Source organism: Rattus norvegicus, chromosome 8, assembly GCF_021556685.1.
Source record: "Rattus norvegicus strain SHRSP/BbbUtx chromosome 8, alternate assembly SHRSP_T2T, whole genome shotgun sequence".
NCBI classification, from domain to species: Eukaryota; Metazoa; Chordata; class Mammalia; order Rodentia; family Muridae; genus Rattus; species Rattus norvegicus.
In genome coordinates, this window is record NC_141541.1 from 79078905 (window position 1) to 79103982 (window position 25078).

Sequence of the window (25078 nt, forward strand, 5' to 3'; positions counted from 1 at the left end):
GGATGTAAAATCCAGTGATTTCTTTGAATTTAAAAAGAAAATGATCTTTGGCTAAGATTATTAGAATTGTTTATAAACAATACTGCCTAACATCAAACTTGTTACAGAGGTGGATTAATATGAGTACACTGTAGCTGTTTTCAGGCGCACCACAAGAGGGTATCAGATCCCACTACAGATGGCTGTGAGCCACCATGTGATTGCTGGGAATTGAACTCAGGTCCTCTGGAAGACAGAGATGGATTAATAACTCAAAACCTCAAAACTTCTATAACATCGAGTATGTAAGAGAGAAATAGAAAGCACATGTGAAAAGCAACATGTCTACAGGCAACTTTCCTAAGAGTAGATACTTTAAAAAAGGAAAAAGAAAAAAACGACATTCAGTTAGTCTATGTTGATTTCATATACTTCAGTAGAAGCGAATGGACAGGACAATCATGATGATGTGGGAACTTCTGACTGTAGTATTGAGTTTAGTAAAGTGAAGCAAAACAATTAAAATAAATATACTCCTTAAACAAGGTCTGATGGTGCACGGACGATGGGGAATGGAAGGTGGAAGATGGGAGGCAGAAGAGTCAGAAGTTCAAGTTTATCCTTGGCCCCACAAAGACTCAAAGAACAGCCTAGGATACATTAGGTGAGAGATAGGAGATGGGGTGGGAAAAGTATACTCGTCTTTATTTCTGTTTAATTTAAAAACCACATTCGACTTAACAATGTAGGTTGTAGAAAATATATAGGGCAGGAGTAAAAGGTTTGCGATTTATTCTTATAATGAAGTTGTAGTTCTTTTTTTTTTCATTTATTCGCTTTACATCCAGATCGCAGCTCCCCCTCCTTTCAGTCCCACCCTTACAAATCCCTCCCCCATTACCCCTAAAGTTGTAGTTCGTGAATACAAGAATAAAGAATCAAAGTAAGTAAATGAGAAGCCAAATATCGGTTTTGTAGAAGTTGTCATAAAGGCGGTATGAGGGAGACAGACTAACAAAAGGGCATTTTTCTGAGCTGGAGACTAAGGACCACCGGCTTTTTATCATGGCTAAGGCCTAGTAGGTGACATACATTTGTTAGTGGTTCACGAAACTACCCCTTTGGGTATCCTTTCTTCCTGTTGGATCTTTTCCCGTATGTTCCCACCAGAGCTGTGCATCGCGGCTAAAAACAGGGCTTGCTGCGACTGCTTTTGTTTACTTGGCAGATGCAGAGCTTCGAGAGAGGCAGATAGAGAAGCAAGGAAAACCTCTCGTTTTCTGGAGGCAAAGAAGCCGAAAGCCCTGCTTGAGAGCTTCGGGCTAGGGTGTGAGCCCCAGCGACAGCCCCTAACAGCTGGTAGAACCAGGTAGCACTTTCACCGAGAAAAGAGCGCTCCCGCCCGGGGCGGTGGGCGGGTCTTCCCGTAGCCCCGCCCTCCAAGGCCAATCCCTGCTCGCCGGCAGCGGACAGGAAGCAGCGGCCGGGCCTAGCGGCCGGGGCGCTCGCCTTGGCACGCATGCGCACCATCCCGGGGCGCCTGTGGGAGCAGGGCGGGGCGGGAGGCAGGGGCGCGGCCTCGCGAGTGCATTGGGTACGGATGCGTCACGTGGCGAGAAAGGAGGCGGAGGGCCGCGGCTCAGGGAAGGGGCTGAGACCAGGCGAAGAGCGAGGGCCGGGAAGCGGGGAAGGGAGGAAGGAAGAGGCCGAGGGGGAGGGAGGGCCCTGTTTTGGCGGAGTAGGGCGCGCGGCTGGGCCCCTGAAGTGGAGCGAGAGGGAGGCGCTTCGCCGGTGCCACTGCCGGGGAGGCTCGTCGGGACCCAGCGCCGGTCGCGGCTCCCTCAGGATCGATGCACCGCGGTTAACCCGTGAGGAGGCGGCGGCCGCGGAAGATGGTGTTGCCGACAGTGTTAATTCTGCTCCTCTCCTGGGCGGCGGGGCTGGGAGGTGAGACACTACCCCGGGCGGCGGAGGAGCGGCGGTCGGCCGAGCGCAGCGTCGCAGAGCCGGGCCGCGCGTGTCAGGTCTCCTCAGCTTCTGTCAGCTCTCAGCTCGCCTCAGCCGACCCCGAGCCGCGCTCCCCGCGCGCTATTGTCCCTCGCGCGCCCGGACCGCGCTCCCGCCGGCGGCGGCCGGAGCAGGCTGCGGAGCCCCGGGCCAGGCCTTCCCCGCCCCCACGGCCCGGCGGCCCTGCCTGCCTAGCTTCTCGCGCCGCTTTCCCGGGAGCCGCGGAGCCCAGGCCAGCCGCCCTCGCGCGCTCCGCAGCCACCTTAACCCTGCCCCGGTCCGAGCTCCGGGACCGCGCAGACTCGCAGCAACTTGCGAGGTTGGCAGCGCGGCGCTTGCATTGTTCTGGAAGCGAGCGAGCGGGGCGATCTGGAGCGGACCCGGGGCGGGCGCCGGTGTGCGTGTCCCACCCGAGCGCCTTCCCTCCTCATCGTGATCTTTTCGGAGTGTTGGCAGCCAGCGCTCCGGAGGGTGTGTGTGTGTGTGTGTGTGTGTGTGTGTGTGTGTGTGTGTCTGTCTGTCTGTCTGTCTGTCTGTCTGTCTGTCTGTCTTCTGTCTTCTGTCTCCCCGGGGCAAGGCTTAGTTGACTGAGGAGGATAGCAAGCCGTTTTAGGATGCTCTTCGATCTGTCTGTCTGTTTGATTTGAGTCCCCTAGAGAAGCAAGACCAACCCTTCCTGGGCTATCCAACTTGCAGAGTTTTCTTAAACTCTCAGGTGGAGCAGATGTACCGCGTAGTCAGAGGATTGTCAGAGCTGTGCTCCCTCCCCCTGCAAATTGGCGTTCACAGTTGCTTAAAGTTTCCTGACGCTTCGGGTTTGAGATACAGCGATATTTCATTCCCAGTGTTTCCTAGGAGAGGTCGCATGATTATTTTGTTCCTATGAGAAAGTGCTTTACCTTTGGTAAGCTGATTTGCCACCCAGGTATTCGGATAAAGCTTAGCTTAAAAGCATTGAATTGGAAACAAAACAAAAAGAAAACCCGGAAAACTTCCAGGGGTGTTTTGGATGGTTGTCAGTCGTCTAACTTGATACTTTAGAAAATATCCTAGTGTTTTCTGTAGTGTATTGTCTGTGTTCATCCTTTTGTCTTATTGACTTAAACTGCAGGGCCCAGCCTATTTTTGTCCGGCTTTCTGCTTACTCTGAAGTTGGTTTGTGTACCTAGTATCTGTTGTCATGTGTACTATTCATTTATTAAGCACACATTTTAGATGACAGCCACTAATAGATGCTTGATTTTTTTGTTTTGTTTTTGTTTCTAAGAACCAGGTTACAGACCGTTTGTAAAGAGCCTCTTTATTTAACATTTGTATTTTGGTAGCGTGGCTTATAGCCCTGGTTGGCTGTTTTCACTTTTAGTGATTATGGTCAGGAATTAGACACTGTTCTCTATGAGGTAATTAAAACTAACGTAAACACTTAGATAAGTAGTGATATAAAATGCCTTTTATTAAGGAAAACTAAAACCAATGTAGCCTGTTGTTTAGGGGAAAAAGTAAATTAACAGCATAATCATTGAGGGTGAAGATTTTTATTCAGATCTTTGGAGTCTTTTTCTGCACTAGGTAATGATTCAAAGGCCAATTTTTGTTGTGCTTCTGTTAAAAACTTAAAAAAAAAACCCCAATGTTTTCACTTACGCATTTCAAAATTGTAATACTTGAATATATAGGTATATTTATAATTTTGGGCTGTGGAATGTAGCCCAGTGGCAGTTGCCTAGCAAGGCCATGCAAAGCTTTGGATTCAGCTGCCCAGTTTAAGGCCCTAAAACCCTCCTATGTTTACTTGTAACTCTATGCTGTTTTTATCGGATCTGAACTATGTGTAGCTAAGTTAATACACTTTTGTGATGCTTTAGGCTAGTGTATGTTCAAGCTTAGTAGATAATGGCTTTACTGCATTGGAAAGGTAAATGGTTGTAGCAGTATAGGCAACTTTAAGGTATGAACCATGTTCAGGCGAACTAAACTGTTGGTCGCTTTCATCTTGCCTGTTTGCTGATCACTGTTGTGTGTGAATGTTTCTCTCACTGCACGTAATGTGAGGGGTGGGAAGCTGGAAGGAGGCAATAAAACGCTTAAACATGAAAACAAACTTTCCTCGTTTTCCCTTCTCTATTAGTAGATGTCCTGGTCAATGTCGAATTTGTAGAAATATACTGTGACGGTTTTAGAGTTTATGAAATGTCTGTATGGAAGTACCCAAACATGTGTACAAAATGCTTCTAAAAGTTATTTGAGGCCTAGCAAAATGGCTCAGATGGGAGCATTGGCTTTGAAAGCCTGACTATCTGGTTGTTTTTTTTTTTTTTTTTTTTTTTTCTTTTTTTCGGAGCTGGGGACCGAACCCAGGGTCTTGGCACCTCCTAGGCAAGCGCTCTACCGCTGAGCTAAATCCCCAACCCCAAGCCTGACTATCTGAATTCTATTCCCTATCCTTTAGTTGAGAGAATCAACTCCTGAAAATTGTTTCTTTCTTACATGCACATGCACACCATGGTTCCTCATGCCCTTACTCACACATGTTATTTGGACACATGTTAGGAACTTATTGCCACTGTCCTGATTAGCTAAAGAATTTTTATGTATGTGGTTGTTTTTTTTTTTTTTTTTTTTTTTTTTTTTTTTTTTTTTGAGATGCCAACTGACTGTTTCTAGACTCTGACTCTTGGACCCAACTTATCCTTTGGCCTTCCTGGTAGCTGGGACTGTAGGTACAGGCCTTTATGTAGGGCTAACTGTTACCTTTAAGCATAGAAAAAGTTAGTCTTTCTTTTGAAAAATTATTTTATGGGCAGTGGTAAAGCACACCTTTGATCACAGCATGTGGGAGGCAGGGGCAGGGGCAGAGGCAGACAGATCACTGAGTTCAAGGCCAACCTGGTCTACAGAGTTCCAGAAACTTTGTCTTGAAAATCAAAAAAAAAAAAAAAAAGGAAAAGAAAAATTATTTTGTGTGCTTAAGAACTCAGAAGGTATTAGTTATACCAACAAATTAATCCTCTAATGTTTGGCTTGAAGAAGTCATCCATGTAATGAACCTTGGTAAGTGGGGTGTGTGTGTGTGTGTGTGTGTGTGTGTGTGTGTGTGTGTGTGTGTATTTTAATTTAAAAATCAGTGTAAATGCTTTGTATGATACACATTCTACAGAAACAAACTTTTTGGATACTTAGCCTAAGGAATTTAAAATATCAAGGTTTAAGCTTTAACTCTTCACTGTTTTTTCTGTGGCAAGTAGGAGTATGAGAAGATACTTTTTGTCATCTCTTTGTCATCGACTCAAAGGAGCTTTAACTTTTTATCTTTTTACAACTAGAGTTTGAAACTCCAGTACACTGTGTCACCTAAACAAGGCCAAGTTCAAGTCATCCCCAGCATTAGCAGTATCTCTTGTGTCAGTGCAGGAACCCTGTTGGCAGGGATGAGGGGACTGGGCATGGCGGGCAGGCACTCCTTTGTTTTTGATGTGCTTCTAATAACTTGTTCCATACCTTCACATATTGCATATTATTGGATCTCTTTTTTCCTAAGCATTGTAATCCAAAGGGTTGGGTGGAGGAGTACATCATTGACTTAATAGTGTTTAGGAGTTTCTCCTTTAAATATGTATGAAAATTAAATGTAGGCTTAAAGGGATAACTTTTCTAGTATCTGCTAAGTGGTGAAATATCCAAACAGAGGCCAGTTGATTTTCGTTTTATTTCGGGTAGTAGAGGTTAGATCTGAGGTCTCCCAAATGCTGGGCAAATACTCTACTACTGAACTACATTTCTAGTCTCCCCTGCCCCCAAACTTTTTGTTTTAGACAGGGCCTCCTTACTAAGTCCTAGGCTGACCTGGAGCTTGGTAGCCTGAGTAGTTGGGACTACAGATCTGTACCAATAGGCCTGACTTACCTCAAAGCAAGAGAAATCTCAAAGGTTAAAGTTTTAAGCCACTCCTTTCTATGTACCTCTATATCTGTCTTTAAGTTTTGTTTTTCTTTTCTTTCCTTTTTTCTTTTCCTTTTGGAAACAGAGTTTCAGTGTGTGGCTCACACTGTTCTTAAATTTATAGTTTCCTGCCTCAGTTTACCTAATGTTGGTATTACAGGTGAACTCTACCATGTCAGACTATCTAAAAACTTTCTTCTGGCTGTGGTGGCATATAGTTTTAATCCTAGCACGCAGGAGGCAGAAACAGATGAAACTTTGAGTCTTGAGGCCAGCCTGGTCTACACAATGAGTTCCAGGATAGCCAGAGCTACACAATGAGACCTTGTCTCAAAGAACACAAAGAACCCCACAACTTTCTGCCTTTTTTTTTTTTTTTTGAAAAAAATCTCCCTTTAAAAAAAAGATTTATGTGTATGGGCGTTTTGCTTACATGTATGTCTGTGTACCACATGTGTGCTTGGTAGATTCCTCTAGAACTGGAATTACAGTTGTTAACTATCATGTTTGGTGCTAGGAATCAAACCTGAGTCCTCTGGAAGAGCATCCAGTGCTCTGAATCACTAGGCCATCCCTTCAGCCCCTAGATAATAGCTTTCTAAAATGCGTTTAGGTTTCCTGGTTTTCTTGTGAAATTTGAGGATGTTATTTCTAGGGGGTCGGGAGTGGGAGTCAGGCTTCTTATCATGAAGCCCATGTTGGCCTTGAATTGCCACATAGTCTGTGCTAGCCTGGAGTTCTTACTGCTCCTGCCTCTTCTTTTGGAGTATTGGTATTACAGATGTGTGCCATCATACCTAGCCAGGTTGTCAACTTAAACTAGTTTCTAGCTTCTCCCTCTGAGAAAACTAAGACAACATACTTAACACTTGCCTGTACAGTGGAAATTCTGATTCTTCTGTGGGAGAAAGTAGATTACCTTTGGTAGTTTTATCTTTTTAAATGTATGTTTGGCTTTGTAGCGTTTACTGCTGAGGTCACTTTGTAGTTTCTGAACTATTGAGATATGGTACTAATGTGTTAGTTGAAGTGAGAAGGATAGAATGGAAAGAAAACCCATGAATAACCTGGAAGGTTTAACAAAAACTCTGCTCATTCATCTAGTAATAGACAGATCATGTCCTGAGTCTGAATGGTGAATACTGTAGCTTTAAACTAATTTACTAGATTATTGATAGGAAACACATACTTTTAAATGTTTATTGTAATAATACTTATTGTAATATTCCCTGTAGTAATATAAACTGTGAATTGAGGAAATGTATTTTCTCTACTTAAAGGAAACTCAGTAGAAGCTAGACAGTAGAAGCTCCGATATTTGTTTTATTTACTGTAAGAGCTGTGCTATAGTAACACTGTTATTCTAGTTTTTATTCTTTTGTTTATATTAAAGTTGCATTTCTAGTTTCCCTTTTTACCTTTTTTTCCCTCAGCATAGAGAATTGAACAGCCTTGCTCCTGCAAGGAAAGCGTTCTAATACTGAGACTTATGTTCCAACCCTCTTTTAATATTTGAACTTTTAAAAATTATTTATTTACTTTGTGTGTATATGTGCACATACTTGTTTGCATGCATATGCTGCAGCACACTTATTCAGGTCAGGGGGCCTTCTGGAAGTTCTACTTTATGGGTTCTGGGAACTGAACTCAGATTGTTAGGCTTTCACTGTTCTTTCTTTATGATTAATTTTGAGACAAGGTCTCACTAAGTTGACCAGGGTGGCCTTGAACTCTATGTAGCCCAGACAAGCCCTGAACTTGCAATCTTTCTCTCTCAGTAGTTTGAGTAGCTAGGATTATAGTAGGGTCAGGTAAAGTTAACTCCCCACCCCGACTCTTTTTCTCTCTTTGGTGTTGGAGACTGAATCCAGGTCATTATTAATGCTCTACTACTGAGATGCACCCACAGCTCAGTGTTTTAATTATAATGTTTAGGAAAAATTTGCTGATGTTGGTGGGGTGTTTGTTTGTTTTGTCTTTTTGTTGATACATGTAGGACATAATTACTGAGTTGCCCAATATGGCTTAAGACTCCTAGACTGAGCTCTTGGGACTATAGCAGTGGGATTTACAGGTATATGCCATCATGTGGGCATATGGTTTTGCAAAGGTCTGTCTTAAAATAAATCTGTGTTAATCCCAATAATATAGTTTGCACATATGGAGACTGTTTGAGAGCTGGACAAAGGTAATCTCAATTGATGCCTTTTAGTGATAGGTTGTGCAACTATTAATTGGAGAGATATATTGTAGAGTAGGAAAGCCTGTAGACAGAAAAGTACATGGTTTTTTCAAGTTGGAGCCCCAAGCTCAGAATCACTGAGGCAGAGACCTTAAATAGCAGGAGCTGATTTGTAGTTAGTCTGCTTTTCACTAGGCAACTCCATGTAGTAAGGTTGGGTAGAGCCTCAAGGTTGTTTAAAATTTTGTTGTTGTTTAAGGAAGAGTTAATTTATTTAATACTTGCTAATGCTTCTCCCATGAAATTGTAAAAAGTTGACTTGGGGTCAGCAAGATGGTTCAGATGGATAAAAGTGCCTGTCGTCAAGTCTGAGAACTTGAATCTGATCCCCAGAATACACACAATGGAAGGAAAGAACTGATTCCTATAAGTTGTACTCAGACCATACGTATACAGAGTTGGCTTGTTCTGGAAAATAACCTATCAGTGGTAATTCTGACTAACCCAGATGCCAGTGTTTTTAAAGGTTATTTATTAATTAGTTTAATATATATGATATATGCATGTAATTATGTTTTTGTAAGCACTTTGCAGAGGCCAGAGAAGGATTTTGGGTGCCATCCTGTATTGTGTTCACCACAATAGCCAGAGTAGGGTCTCTGACTGAAGTAGAAGTTTGCCTTTTTAGCTAAGCCAGCTGTCCAGAGAGTTCCTGGGATTTATACCAGGAGCCTGTCTGTACGCACTAATAGAGGAATTATAGGTATGAGCATCAGTTCTCAGATTTGCATCTGTCTGCTGGTCATTTATGTTCAGGTCCCAATGTTTGGACTAGCATTTTTACAGAGCCATTTCCCCCATCCTCTGTCCCCATCCCCCATTGTCAATTTTTATATTAGGGACAATGAAGCAATCAATGTCAACCATAGTGGAAAAGCTGCAATAATTTCTACTAGTTGGATCTCTAGTTATTCTCCAACAGTGAGACTGCCTTGGGTTAGTACTTGTGGGCATAGTTCTGATCTAGGTAGGTTGCAGAAATGCATATGAGAATAGTTTCAGATAATGTGCTCTCCCTTTGCTACAGAAAGAATTCATCCTGAACCTACTACAGATCTAGCTAAATAATAAGCAAGGTGTCCAATGAGAACCAGGATTATTGGGTATCTATAATTAGATGGAGTTTTGATGCCACAGTTTGAGAAGAAAAGTAAAAATACTAAGTTTGTCAGAGGGGAGGAAATGCCAGGATGTAAGCATCTAGTTTCAGTTATGTATTGTAGTTACAAGTGAAGTGAAATTTGGTGAAGACGTCACCTAACTAGCTGGGACAGTGTGTGAGGTAAAGCATGATGATGCATGCAGATTTAGAAATTAGGTTTGAGGAGACACAGTTGTTTTTTAATTTCTTAATTTAACATGTTGGAATTAATTTCTTTGGTTCTAGATTGCCTGGTATATCTGGTTATATGCAAATTGTGAACTCACCATTTCAAACACTAGTTGGGGAAAATAGTATGATCTTTGAGTTTTAAATGGCAATCGGGAGAAATGCTAGCTAGGCCGTAAGGACCTGGACTTGCATTATTCATATTTTGGGCCATTACTGGGATGGACTATTATGGAATGCAGTTGGTCTTCATATTGAATGATTGGGATGTACTACAATGAGGAATACGTTAGGCACTTGGTGAATTGTGTGACTTAGTCTCAGGTTAGAGTAGATATTATAGAAAAAAAGATTTTAAAAGTAAAAACTGTCAAGCTGACTCAGCAGGTAAAGGCACTGCCATTAAACCTGAAAACCTGAGTGTGATCCCTGGGACTTACATGGTAGAGGAGTGAACCAATTCCCTAAATTGTCCTATATATTGCCCGCCCCCAACACACACACACACACTCTCTCTCTCTCTCTCCTCCCCCCTCTCCCTCCTTCCCTTCCCCTCCCTCCCTTATGTGCACACACATATACACGGGAAAAAGCACTGGTAAAATTTGGCAAATGTTTCAAGTTAAACTAACAAAATATACTGAGGGCTTTACTGTTGAAATGAGATCTTAGAAGTTTTTTACAATAGAGAGTGACTCTGTAAACTTTTGAGGACCTAAGTTGTTGAAGTTGAAATTGTCTTTTGAGATTTTGATTCTAGATAGAAGATAGGGGTGGATATCATAGTCTGTGACTTAATACTACCACGCTTCTTCCTGGGGACGCTTAAGAGTTTGCATTGCTCTTCAGTTCTCTGTGACTGGTAATTTGGCAAGTATTGTTCTAGAGAGTTAGATGATAGGAGTCTAATATATTTGGAAAGAGGGGAGTGATTAGCTTTGAAGATACACGAACACATTTTTACAAAGTAATTTTATTTTATATGTATCAGCGTTTGCCTGCATGTATGTATATGCACCATGTGTATATCTGGTGCCTGTGAAGGCCAAAAGAAGTTATCAGATCTCCTGGGACTGGAGTTAGAGATGGTTGTGAGCCACTTGGTAGGTACTAGGAACTGAACCCAAGTCCTCATATTTTAAACTGTTAATGTATCTCTGAACTATCCCATCTCTGAACTATCTCTTTAGCCTCCATATTTGTTACTGATTTATCTTGTTGGAATTAACCTCTAAGATTTTAGACTATGTCTGGTACTCTGTTAGGTTCAGCTTGTAAACTTTCTATTTCAAGATGGGGAGAACAGGATTATCTTTAAAGTTTAGGCAAATGGCTGTATACTATTTGAGGAACAATAGTTCCACAAATATCTTCCCATGTCTTTGTTTACATTAATGATGATTAGAGGCACAGAGTCACACAAACATTTGAACTTTTGACTTTTTGTAATAATAGCATATATCAACCTAAAAGACCATCAACAGATGAATGGGTAAAGGAATTTATTATTTATACACAATGCAGTTTAATTCAGCTGTAAAGAATAACCAAATTTGCAGGAAAATTGGTAGAACTGGAGGTTGTCATGTTAAGAAAATAAGCCACACTAAGATAACTGTTTTCTGTCATATGCAAAATCTAGGCGTGTGCATGGGTGTGTGTGTGTGTGTGTGTGTATGTATGTATGTATGTATGTATGTATGTATGTATGTATGAATGAATGAAACCTCACTGGGGCTTGGAGTTTACTAAGTGGGCTAGGCTGGCTGTCTGACCAGTGAGTCACAGCAATTTGCTTGTCTCTGCTTCCCCAGCACTAAGCTTACAAGCTTTTTACATGTGTTCTGGGGTTCTCATGTTAATGTGGCGAACACTTTATCAACAAGCTATCTACTCATCCCTGACTTTATTCTTAGTTTATATGTTTTAGGACCTAGCACAGAGTGTAGCTCACATCAATATTTATAATAAATGTTTTATTAAAATTGCAGAATTAGTGCTGGTGAAATGGCTCAGCAGGTTTAAGAAAAAGCCTGATAAGCTGTGTCGTGAATCCACAGTGAAGGGAGGTGACCAACTCCCAAAAGCTGTCCTTTCTCATCTGCCATGCACATTCATGTGTGCCTGCATTCCCATACTCTCTACGTACATGTACACATCATACACACAATATTAAATAAAGTTAAAAAACCCACAAAACAACATTGCTTGGTGAGTGGAGTGGATTTGCGAGTTCATGTTACATAGGCATTTTCATTAAGCAAGGTTGTAGTTTAGTGAAATAGCCTTTGAATTGCTGTCTGTCTACAGTGTTATGGAAATAGCTTCATTATGTAAAGCTAAATGTCATGATGATTTTTGTTAAAGTGAAATATTCTTGCAGTACATTAGATGTATACCTTCCCATTAATACAGTATATTATCCGAATTTCAAGTGGACAATAATAAGGATTAAATACATTAATCCAGAACCATTTGGCTGCTAGCCTTGGAGGTAGGTAGTCATTTGTACACACAAATTTTAACTTTATTTTGGTCAAGATGTTTAATTTCCCTGGTGACCTATAATCTGATTTTTCCCATGTAGTAGTACAAATATCTTAGTAATCCAAGAGTGTTTTTTCCTCATGTGTAGAGTAAGCTACAGAGTCGTGATTGCCAGCCAAGTATGACATGGATGGGAAGCAATCCCATGGGTATGGGCGTAGGCTGAAACGTAAGATAGAGGTACAGCAGCAGTGGAAGTGGTGGCTGGAATTTCTTGCATCTGTGTGGAAGAATAATGTAGGTAGGTTGAAAGCCTTAGTCTTTTATGAAGATTACCATCTGTATTGGTGGTATTTATTTGAAAGTATATGAAAATTTCAGGTATCAGCATTGTGTGTGTGTGTGTATTCATATATATGAGTATATATATATATATATACATATTCCATTTTGGAATTTTAATACTTAATTTCTTAAGTAAATGGTAGAAATAGAATAGTCAGTGGATTTTAGTCATTCGTAGAAATAGAATAGTCAGTGGATTTTAGTCATTCATATTTTGTGCCCTGTGCAATTGATTTAGTTTGTAATTGTGAAAGGGTTACTTAACTTCACTTCTGATTGAGCTATCTTTATTATTTTATTTATAAGAGTCTAGCTTATTTTTAAAAAATGGATGTATTGAAATATGCTTTTAATTATAGATATATTTTGTTATCTTGAAGTTTTACTTGCAACTGTGAGATGTAGATAGCTGAGTCTAGAAGATTTGACTGGTCTCTAGTGAAGAAATAGATATTGTTTTCAGTTTGAAGTCACAGTGTAGAAATGGTATGTCTAAATGCATTAAAATACTTTGCTATTATTGCTGAAATATAGGACATAGTTCTTAGAAGGCTGTTTTTGTTATCCGAGAGAGCACTTTTGAAAGAGCTGTGTAATATTACACAATCAGAGTGAATTCATATTGGCATAAAAGAACATTGGTCATGGATGTTTCTCGAGGTATGGCTGATGGCTTGAAAGGAAGTATTTTGAAATCACATTGTTGACCTTAATTGTCAACTTGACTGAATTTGGAATCACTTAGGAGACACAACTCTGGGGATGTCTGTGAGGGTGTTTTCAGAGAAGTTTAGTTGAGGAGGGAAGATCTGAATGTGGGTACTACCATTCTATGGTTTGGGGTCCTGGACTGATTGCAAAGGAAAAAAAAACCAGAAAGGTTGCTGAGCACCAGGACCCCATCTCTGCTTGCAGACTATGGGTGAATTGTGACTAACTGCCTGATCTTCTTGAATCACATCTTCTTGTCCATGGTGGACTACACTGTCAGGCCACAACAGTGAGAAAAGTAACTGAATAAATTTAGTGTCAAATTTTGAAATTAATGTAAGTGAAAGTATTGGAAATAATTTGATTGCAGCTAATTCTCTTGAGGCATTAGAGATGTACCAGCTTTAGCTTGTCCTCTATCTACCCTTTCATGTATTGTAATTGAGTTTTCCATAAGTAGGAAGATTTATTATGTTAATATTTTTGTTAGTTTTTTTTTTTTTACCCATTCTTAAGATTGTGTTATCAACTTTTCTGGTTTGGATGTAGATGGAAAAATATTTGTTAAGTAATGTTGCTGTTTGGTCCAAAAGTGATCCTATTAACCCACCATCTGTAGGCTAAGTAGTTAGGATTACAGGTATGATCATGTGTGGTTTACTTAGTTTATTTTCATGATGTTTGTAGTTCTTTGGTTGAACCCGGGGCCTCCTCACACATGGTAGGAAAGTGCTTTATCCTGTAAGACTAAGTGCCGAAATCTCAGTTTTTCAGGTTTTTCAGGTTTGGTGGCAAGTCTTACCATCCCTAGTGTGTGTGTGTGTGTGTGTGTGTGTGTGTGTGTGTGTGTGTGTGTGTGTGAGAGAGAGAGAGAGAGAGAGAGAGAGAGAGAGAGAGAGAGAGAGAACTGTGTTAATGTTCAGAATTTCCTTGGGGCCTTTAAAGTGTTAGTTACTGTGTGCATTACTGTGTACTTTATAGAAGTTTAGATTTCTGAAATCTCTAACAAAGGACAAGGAAGCAAACTGCTGGTGCTAGGCTTTTCTGAGTAGATGAAATAAAGTAGCTGAAGAGAAAGATAACCTACTGAACAAAGTGCACAGTGGAGTGGTTTAATGTAGTCACAGTGCTGCAGTGAAATAGCCTAAGGATTATTGCATCATTGTGGCCTCCCCAATCAAGATGTTAAGCCATGGAGAGAAATGCTAATAGTTCAAGTGGAAAGATATATGACACATGGAAATGGGTTATCTAGGAACTTTCCTTCACCAGAAGTTGTCATTTTCCACTGACCTCAGATAAGGAGCATTTCACTCTGCACTCCAGGTTAAATGTGTGTTTATTTTGCTATTACCAGGAAACATTTCTACATGGGAACACCTTTAGTAGAGTTGTCTGTATTTGGAGATAAAAGGAGTTTGGATTGGCAACATTTTTCTTTTTATCTCTTTTTCAGTATTGGGTATCAAACTGCAGGCACTGTGGATATTAGGCAAGTTTTCTGCCTTTGGGCTATATACACCCCTGTCCTCTGGTTGATGTCTTCTGAGCCCTTCTTGTTAATTTTCCTGTTGTTCCTTGTGCCCTGCATGGTAACACATAAGTAGTGAAAAGAAATGCTCTAGCTCTGCACTGTTTTGGTTTTGGTTTTACTCCTAGTCTTTAGAAGGTCGTTCTTTTTGTACTTGATATATTTAAAGGGTTTAAGCCAGGGGAAAGTTTTTGTCATGGGATATAAATTCCATGTTAAAGTAGCAGCAAGCTTTTGAAAGACACATTTCTTTGCTAGTAGTTAGTAGTTATTTTCTCTGTAACCCAGGTAAGCGTTGAACCTGTTCTCCTACTCAGGAGCTGATTTCAGTCACCAGTTCACCGCTATTGCCTTACTGATTCAAGTTAAAATCATCTTCTTTAGTTCAGTCACTCTTCTCCCTGCATCTGCCCCACTCAGTCTCTCTTCACCTAGCAGTCGGCCATCATCCAAGAGTGGTCAAAACCAGCCAATAACAGAGTGTATACTTTATAGTGGCTAAAGTTACGACTTTTATTATATGAATTTTATCTTGATTAAAAATATTTCAGTTGAGCAAACAATAACACACTTGTCAAGTAATTCACCATTGTAAGTAAAAGTTTGTAAAAGCTATGAGTGCCTTTGTGTTCATTTCTTTTCTGGCCAGATTTGCCCGTGTCAGGGACTTTACACTCTGGTCCTTTACATGCAAAACAATTTCTGTATATAGTTGTATTATCAGCTCTTAAAAATTTACTTTGGAAACTTAAAAAAAAAAGCAATAAGATATTAACGATTTCCAAGTATGTAATTTAAAAGTTCAGTAGTGTTATGGACACTCATTGTTGTAGTTTATTCTCGGTCGCGTCTTTTCATATGTTAATTTACAGATTACCTCATACCTTATTCCAGTTCCTTCCTTGGGATTTTTAAGCGGCCACTTTCCTTAAATAACAATTAATAACTTTTTATAGCTTTGATTATTGTTTATCTTTTTAGAGCAAAGCTCCACAAGATGAGTAGTCATGTATTGTAACTTTTTTTTTTAATTTATTTAATACATAATAATAATTCTTTGGGTATTGTAACTTTTTAATGTTCGTATTCTCAGAACCTACAGTAGAGTTAACATATACACTATTAAGTGTACCCAAATTTCTGAGAGTGTGTATGGAGGGAAAAGCCTCTGAAGATTTGTGTTTTTTAAAATTGATCCCCTTACCATTTTGAATGGTGCTTAGGGTCAAACCTAAGACTTCAGGATGTTAGCTAAGCACTTTACTACAGAGCCGTTCCTCAGCCGTACTGTAATCAACTTTAAAATAGAACAGGATTACCGTTTTTTGCTAGTGTATTTATTTTGCTCATTAAGTACTTCTACATGGCCTTTTAATTAAAGAGGTAGAGTTAGACTTTTTTTTCCATAAAAACTAAGTTGCTTTTAAAAAACCTGTGTCTTTTTATCTGAAAGTATATTTTATTTTGTGCATATGTGTGTTTTTTCTGGAAAGTATGTCTGTGGTATGTCTGTGCACTTGTGTGTCTGATTTCCATAGAGACCAGAGAGTGTCAGAATATTTAGAACTAGTGTTTACAGACACTTGTAAGTTGCAGTACAGGAGCTTGGAATCGAACTTGTGTTCTCTGAAAGACCAGGCAGTGCTCTTAACTGAGCCAAGTCCAATCCCTGAAAGCATTTTAAAGTTTATATTAGTTCATTACAAAAGTACCCTAAATGGATTAATATGTTGTTGTTTTGAGACAGAATTATAACCAAGGATTGCTTCAAATTCATCTTCCTCCCTCAGCTTCCTTTCTGTTGGCTTATAGGTGTGTCAGTCACAATGTCCAACAGTAGTTTTTAACAGTAACTTACTACATTGTTAGGTAGTGTATGCTGTATACCATTCTCAGCACTTTAAACACACATACGTTTAGTCCCTAGAATTAGTCACTTTAAACAGCATACATTTAGTCCATTTAGTCACACTTAGGTGTAAGTACTGGTAAATTATATATTTTTTCAAATGGGAAAAATAAGGCATAATGAAGTAGGTAGTTCAGACAGTTATAAATGCTGCATTGTTATTTTGCATGGAAATTTCCTGAAATGCACCCATGATAGCAGTAAGATAATCCCTCCTTCATCTTGTAAATAAATATAGGGGTTTATAAAAGAGTCAGTTTTATGCCAATGCCAGGCTTTTTGAAATTCTATTATTTAGTTCCAAAGAATCACATGGTTTCCAGTGATTAGTTTATGGCTTTTAATCTCTAAAATATAGTTTCCCTTTGCTTGGAACATTTGAATAGATTCATTCATTAATTATTTATATTGGTATTTATTGATCAACTTTTTTGAGATGGGGTCTCCTTACATATCCCTGACTGGCTAGCACTTGCTGTGTAAACCAGGGTGACTTCAAACTCAGAGGTCCTCCTGTCTCTGCCTCAAATGCTGGGATTAAAGGTATATACCAACATGCTTTACCTGACTGTTGTCCAAGTGCTGAGGATACATGAGTGATCAAAGTGCTTATTTAACTTGTGACTGTATTCTAATGGTGGTGATGGGTAGTACATGTTAGTTAGAACTCATAAAGAATACCAGGGAATGTGCACTAGATTGGGTGGTCAGAGAACTCAGGGTGACAAAAGGTGGTAGATAGAGATACTGCACATAGAAGGAGAAGTGGAGGAGGATGAGGGTAGACAGGAGTTGGGTGTGTGGGGTGCAGTTTCTTACAAGGATCATGCTTAGCTTTATAAACTATAGACTTTGAGTCTGGAAGGTTAACATGCTTGTACTTTTCTTGAATAGAGTTACCCTGTTGTATAAAGGATAGATGGTAGGAAGGTAGGAATAGTATCAAAAAGGTCAGTTATTTGTCATAGTTTTGACTGTCAAGATACTTTTTTTTTTTTTTTTTTTTTGGAGACGGTTTTTTTTTTTTTCCCTGTGGCTCTGGCGGTCTTGGAACTCGCTCTGTAGACCAGGTTGGCCTCAAACTCAACAGAAATCTACCAGCCTCTGCCACTCAGCTGACTGTTGAGATACTTTTGAACCTTTCTGTGCTTAGTATGTTTTCAGCTTTTAGAGTTTCAGATTTCTTTGCAGCACATTTCTTTCTTTCTAGGCATGGTAGTTCCAGGCACCTGTAATTAGAACTATCCCTGAAAACTTAGGTTCTGAAACTGAGCAGACATGCATTCTTGATGAAGTTTTGGCATTAGTGTGCATCTTTTGGGAAGTTTTCCCCCAATTCCTTTTAGATTGAGTTTCTGGCACCAGAGAGGGCTTGTGGTACAACTTAGTGGTAATGTGCTTGTCTCAGCACCCATGAGGTCCCTGTGTTAAGTCTCCAGCACCACAAAGATGACATTAGAAAGGTAGTACTTTCAGTATTTTGATGGTAATTATGGTGTATCTGCTTGCTTCTGGGAGTTACTTGGGTAGTCTTGAGGGTGATAGTGGAGAGGTTTGATGCTCTTTTACAGTGTGGAATTTTGCTCCTAAGTAGATTGTATTGTATGAGAAGTGTAGAGGTCAAAGAAAATCACATTGAAAAATATTTATGGAAACATGAGACAGATATAAGACAATTTGTAAGAAACACAGAATCTTTGATTTCTATTTGAGTGTGATATTGCTTTGCCTGATTCCCTTGGTTAGATCGATACTATAGGAAGGATAAGATTATTAGTCCAAAGGCATCTATAGATAGCTAGAATCTAGTCTAGAAGAATAGCAGGTGGCAAGGATTAGTACTAGAGTAGATGGTAAGGAATTGGAATAGATAGTTGGCACACTGGCACTGGGGAAACTGAGAGCTTTGCCAAGGAGGACTGGATGCAAAAATGAGAGGCGTAGAGGCCGTGCTTTGTTTAGGTAGAGATGCGTGTTTAACATGTGTGTGTGAGACCTGATGGCATCTGTGTTCTGGCTTTACTTTTTGATTTCCTGACCAGTTGTTAAGTATAAGAACAAAGCTCAGTTGAGTCAGGTCAGAGTCTGAGCTGCATGTAGGGCTCTGCGTGTAGAAACAGGCAGTTCTTTGGTGTCTGACTGAGTGAGTGGGGCAAAGGCTGAAGATTGGCTTGCATTCCTGTGGAGTCAACCATGCCAGTGTCAATTACTAGCTGTGGAAATTAAGGGTATACACATATATTTTGGATCTATAAAAAGTACATTCCATTCCTTTTTAGTATTTCATTGTATGTAGCTTTAAAAAGTGTATCTTAAAGGTGGATGCTAGGTTTGAAGGCCATGTGCTGCCACGTGATGGTTTTCATTTCTGTTCTTTGTAGTCACATCAGTGTCATGAATTTGCCTGATTTTATGAAGATAGTAGAGCTGTTATATGTTGTCATGACCTCATTGATACCTCATTTACTTCCTTCATACTGCTCCTGATTTTTCCCTGTCCTATTACATATCTCTTAAACCACCAGTTTCTTTAATATCACCTGATAACTTTTTAATTAATAAATCTATTTGGTGGATTAAATAGAAAAGTTCAGAGCAGTGTATAACCTGGTAAATAGCAAGTGCTCAATAAATTTTAATTTTCATTACATTCAATTTATAAGTACTATTGTTGTGGTGGTTAGCCTTGGTTATCTTGATACCTAGATTAGTAGCCTGGAGAGGATTAACTAGATATAAGGGGGTGGTAAGTCCTGATCTGAATGTGGGAGGTACCTCCCATCCAATATGTTGAGGCCTGGGTGGAATAAAAGGGAAATAAGAAAGAAGCATTTTTTCTGCTTCCTGGCCACTGATGTGAGAGCCACTTTGCTCTATCATACTGTCTCTGCCATGGCAGAGTAAAATCTCTGAGTTTGTGAGTCAAAATAAGTATTTCCTCCTGTAAGATGTCCTCAAGGGTTTTTTTGTTTTTTGTTTTTTGTTTTTTTGTAACTGTCATGTAAAGTTAACAAGCTTGCATAAGCATTTATTTTATTTAACCTATTTTAAGATCAGGTGCTAATTTAGAAATGTATCTTAAAATTACAGTTATTTATTTTTCATGGGGTTAGGGTGGGAGCAGAAGCCTGCCTTGATGTTCATGGAGGTCAGAGACCAACATTTGAGAATTGATTCTTTCTTTCTACCTCATGGATTCTAATTCTAAGGATTGACCTAAAGTTACCAGGTTTGGCCACAGGCAGCTTTATATACTAAGCCATCTTCCCTGTCATAATTAATATTTAATTAAACAAAAACTTTACCTAATCAGGATAGTCCTTTTCCTCCTTTATACATAGTAAACTGTCAGTGTCCATTAAAAAACAAACAGCAAAATCAATAAAACAAAACCTTACAACTAAAGTACTTAAATAGAATAGCTCTTTGTAGTTTTGGGATTTAAATTTTTCTTCTGAGGATGTAAAATGTTCACATTTGTTCATGTAAAAATGTACAATTTTTTTGTTTCTGGCTAGAGCCAGATTTTCATGTGAATTTTAAAATACTAGATTTCTAAAATAGAAATGGAAGGAAAGCATTAGCATGATTTTATGAATATGAGATGAACTGAAAGGTATTCTTACTAAAGTTGAGGGAAAAGTAAAAATGCTCTCATTTCTTGTGGTTTGTGATAATCCTAGTTAGTATAGTAAGCTAAACAGACAAGGTTATAAGTAGATGAGGGAGAGATTTAAATAGGAGAAACAGTGCCAGGAAAGAAAATCAAAATATTTTCAGAAGTTTTCGTGCATAATCAAGGACTTTACAGGTTCTCTCCAGAGAAATAAAACCAGTAAGAAACAGTTAAATGGATCTGGATGATCTAGGCGTGGGGGTGGGAGTTATTAGAGGAATTGACTTGTGGTTATGGACAATGAGAAGTGGCATGGTAGGCCATCGGGAAGAGAGAAAGGGAGAAAAGTGCATATGCAGGATGATGAGCTGGTGATGTTCACCTATCCTCACTTACATCCCTAGCTCACATGGCAGTCTCATAGACACACCCAGAAATAAATGGCACTTTGGCTGCTCTTTTGATTATTTTTTTTTTTTAAAGATTAAATGCGAAAGTAAAAACAAAATCAAGTTTATGTGTGTGAGTATTTGCCTGCATTTATGTCTGTGTAGTACATGTATGCCTGGTATCTCTGGAGGTCAAAAGGTGGCATTGGATCCCCTGGAACTAGAGTTACAGACTGTTGTGAGCTGCCATGTGGGTATTGGGAGTCAAACCTAGTCCTCTGGAAGAACGCCAGTGCTTTCAAGGGTGGAACCATCTTTCCTGCCCTATCTCTAAATCTTTGTTAATCTAGTCAGGAAGACATTAACTATTACAGAGGTCTATTGATCTTATGTTAGTGTTCTTATTGCAGCAGAAAGGATGCATTGTTAAATCAACACTAAGGAAACTTAGTGTCTTTAATGACTTCTGTAACCAACCTGCCTCAGCCTCCTGAGTACTAGGATTACAAGTTTACTCAGCTCTGTTGCACAAAAGCAGTGATAAAAACCAACACAGAGCTTCTTATCTGTGCTAAACACAAGTACTGTTGTTAAACTGGCTTTTGGTTTATAGGTTGTAGACTCTTGTAAATTTTTCTTAGCAGTTCTTTTACCTAGAAGCATGGGTGGTCCTTAGCCCTGTTAATACTCTATTGATGCTTAAAGCAATTCTGTATAGAAAAAAAAAAAAAGAGGGCGTGGGGAAATAGCTGTTGATTGAAGTCTGGAATTTCTTCATGAAGAAAAATCACAATGCTTCCTAAGTTTGAATGTACATATAGATGACTTTGGAAATCCTGTCTGGACTTAGATCGTGTGCCTTTCTGTGACTGTGACTGATGCCTGGGAAAATCAGCTTGAGGAAGGAATAGTTTGTTTTGGCTCCTGGTTTCAGAGGTTCCAGTCCAAGGACCACAGCTATTGTATCTGGCCTGTAGTGAGGCAGATGGAACGTTCTGATAGAACAGAGTTGCTCACTTCATAGTGGCCAGGAAACAAGGACGGGTAACTGGAGGTTGCTGGGTCAAGGTAAATATGCTTTTTAATGGTATGCATACTTCCAGTGACTAACATCTTTAAAATAGGGCCCACCTTCCATAGCTCCATCCAGTAGTCTCCTCAACATTTTAAGTCTGCCAGTGACTGAGAGCTTTAGTTAGGTCAGAGCCCCGTTGATCTAACAGTATCTGAAAATAGACACTGTACAGGTTTTGTCCTAATAGTTTCAATGCCTCTCAATCCAGTCTAGGCAACATTCAAAGTTATTTACCACACTGAATTATTTGGGGGAGTTATTTGGGGGTGACAGTAGATGCTCTGGGGTGCCTCAGAATCTACCCTAACGTTTTCCCACTGTGTACCTATGTTCTAGCCCTTGAAACAATTTAGACACTGAGGTTTCTTGTGATAGGAAAATCTGTGCAAGGAAAAGTATTTGTATAGGGTGAAAGCATACACAGAATTGTATTTCTAGATCCTACAAATGTACTCTCATACCTGAAATTGATTAGTACTTGATCTTTTATTTTTTGCCTATTTCTTGCTTTGTCTTGTTCAAAATAGAGGTGTTTAGGAACAACAGATTATTGAAAGATGGGCTAATAGTTTATTAGAAGTGATTAGAATGGTGATATTTAAGTTTTTGAGAGAGCAAGTTGGAATATTTGGTTTTTGAGTTGTCTGATTTATGTTTCTTTTTTATTCTGTACTTTTTGGTTTTTTTTCTTTTCTTTTTATTGGATTTAAAAAAATTATTTACATTTCAAATGTTATTCCCTTTCTCGGTTCCCATCTATAAACATCCTATCCCATCCCATCCCCCTTCTTCTATGAGGGTGTTACCCCATTTAGCCACTCACCCCTTCCAGCCTCCCTGCCCTGACTTTCCCTATACTGGGTGTGTCTATGTGGGGTCAGCCTAGGCAGGACTAAGGGCTTCTCAACCATTGGTGCCCCACAAGGCCATACTCTGCTACATATGCAGCTGGCGCCATAGGTCTGACCCTGTGTATTCTTTAGATGGCGGTTTAGTCCCTGGGAGCTCTGGTTGGTTGGTATTGTTGTTCTTATGGAGTTGCAAGCCCCTTCAACTCCTTTAATCCTTTCTCTAACTCCTCCAGTGGGGACCCTGTTGTCAGTTCAGTAGTTGGCTGCAAGAGTCTGCCTCTGTATTTGTCATGCTCTGGCAGAGCCTCTCAGGAGATAGTTATATCAGGCTCCTGTCAGCATGCGCCTATTGCCATCCATAATAGTGACTGGGTTTGGTGGCTGTATGTTTATGGGCTGAATCCCCAGGAGGGGCAGTCTCTGAATGACCATTTCTTCAGTCTCTGCTTCAAACTTTGTCTCTGTATTTCCTTCCATGAATAGTTTTGTTCCCCCTTCTAAGAAGTACTGAAGAATTCGCACTTCGGTCATCCTTCTTGAGCTTCATGTGGTCTGTGGATTGTATGTTGGGTAATCTGAGCTTTTGGGCTAATAGCCACTTATCAGTGAGTACTAACCATGTGTGTTTTTCTATGATTGTGTTACCTCACTCAGGATGATATTTTCTAGTTCCATCCGTTTGTCTATGAATTTCACAAAGTCATTGTTTTTTTTTAAAGAGATTTATTTATTTACTTTATGTGTATGAGTACACTGTTGCTCTCTTAATACATACCAGAGAGGGACATTGAAATCCCCTACAGATGGCTGTGAACAACCATGTGGTTGGTGGGAATTGAACTCGGGACCTCTGGAATAACAGTCAGTGCTCTTAACCACTGAGCCATCTCTCTAGACCTCATTGTTTTTAATATCTGAGTAGTACTCCACTGTGTAAATGTACCACATTTTCTGTATCCATTCTTCTGTTGAGGGACATCTGGGTTCTTTCCAGCTTCTGGCTATTATAAATAAGGCTGCTATGAGCTATAGTGGAGCACGTGTCCTAGTTACATGTTGGAGTATCTTTTGGGTATATGCCCAGGAGTGGTGTAGCTGGGTCCTCAGGTAGTACTATGTCCAGTTTTCTGAGGAACCTCCAGACTGATTTCCAGAATGGTTGTACCAGTCTGCAATCCCACCAACAATGGAGGAGTGTTCCTCTTTCTCCACATCCTCGCCAGCATCTGCTGTCACCTGAGTTTTTGATCTTAGGCATCCTGACTGGTGTGAGGTGAAATCTCAGGGTTGTTTTGATTTGCATTTCCCTGAAGACTAAGGTTGTTGAACATTTCTTTAGGTGCTTTGTGGCCATTTGATATTCCTCAGCTGAGAATTCTTTGTTTAGCTCTGTGCCCCATTTTTTAATAGGGCTATTTGATTTTCTGAAGTCTAACTTCTTGAGTTCTTTGTAGATATTGAATATTAGTCCTCTATCAGATGTAGGATTGGTAAAGATCTTTTCCCAATCTGTTGGGCCATTTCGTCCTAATGGCAGTGTCCTTTGCCTTACAGAAGCTTTGCAATTTTATGAGTTCCCATTTGTCGATTTTGATCTTAGAGCATAAGCCATAGGTGTTCTATTCAGGAAAATTTCCCTAGTGCCTATGTGTTTGAGGTTCTTTCTACTTTTTCTTCTATTAGTTTGAGTGTATCTGGTTTTATGTAGAGGTCCTTGATCCACTTGGACTTGAGCTTTGTGCAGGGTGATAAGCATGGATCGATTTGCATTCGTCTACTTGCTGATCTCCTGGTTGAACCAGGACCAATGCAAATCTTGAAAATGCAATTGAAAATGTTGAAAATGCAATCTTCCCCACCCCCCCCCCCACTGGATGGTTTTAGCTCCTTTGTCAAAGATCAGGTGACAATAGGCATGTGGGTTCATTTCTGGGTCTTCAATCCTATTCCATTGATCTATCTGCCAGTCTCTGTACCAATACCATGAAGTATTTTTTTTTTTTTTAATCACTATTGCTCTGTAATACAGCTTGAGATCAGGGATGGTGGTTCCCCAAGAAGTTCTTTTATTGTTGAGGATAGTTTTTGCTATCCTGGGTTTTTTGTTATTCCAAATGAATTTGAAGAATTGAGGTGGAATTTTGATGGGGATTGCATTTAATCTGTAGATTGCTTTTGGCAAAATGGCCATTTTTACTATATCAATCTTGCCAATCCATGAGCAAGGGACATCTTTCCATCTTCTGAGATCTTCTTCAATTTCTTTCAGAGACTTGAAGTTCTTGTCATACAGAACTTTCACTTCCTTGGTTAGAGTCACATGAGGTATTTTATGTTATCTGTGACTATTGTGAAGGGTGACATTTCCCTAATTTCTTTCTCAGCTTGTTTATCTTTTGAGTAAAGAAAGGGTACTGATTTGTTTGAGTTAATTTTATACCCAGCCACTTTGCTGAAGTCGTTTATCAGGCTTAGTAGTTCTCTGGTGTAACTTTTGGGGTCACTTAAGTATACTATCATATCATCTGCAAATAGTGATATTTTGACTCTTCCTTTCCAATTTGTATCCCTTTGACCTCCTTTTGTTGTCTGATTGTTCTGGCTAGGATTTCGAGTACTATATTGAATAAGTAGCGAGAGTGTGGGCAGCCTTGTCTAGTCCCTGAT

General features: G+C 39.8%; 1 protein-coding gene across 1 annotated transcript in view; it reads left to right on the forward strand.

Moving 5' to 3' along the window:
• The first annotated feature begins 1664 nt into the window (after window positions 1–1664).
• Window positions 1665–25078, forward strand: part of Adam10 (ADAM metallopeptidase domain 10) — a 125055-nt gene continuing 101641 nt past the window's right edge. The window contains 1 exon segment of the mRNA NM_019254.1: window positions 1665–1926. Coding sequence (NP_062127.1) covers window positions 1872–1926 — 55 coding nt within the window. The 5' untranslated portion in view covers window positions 1665–1871.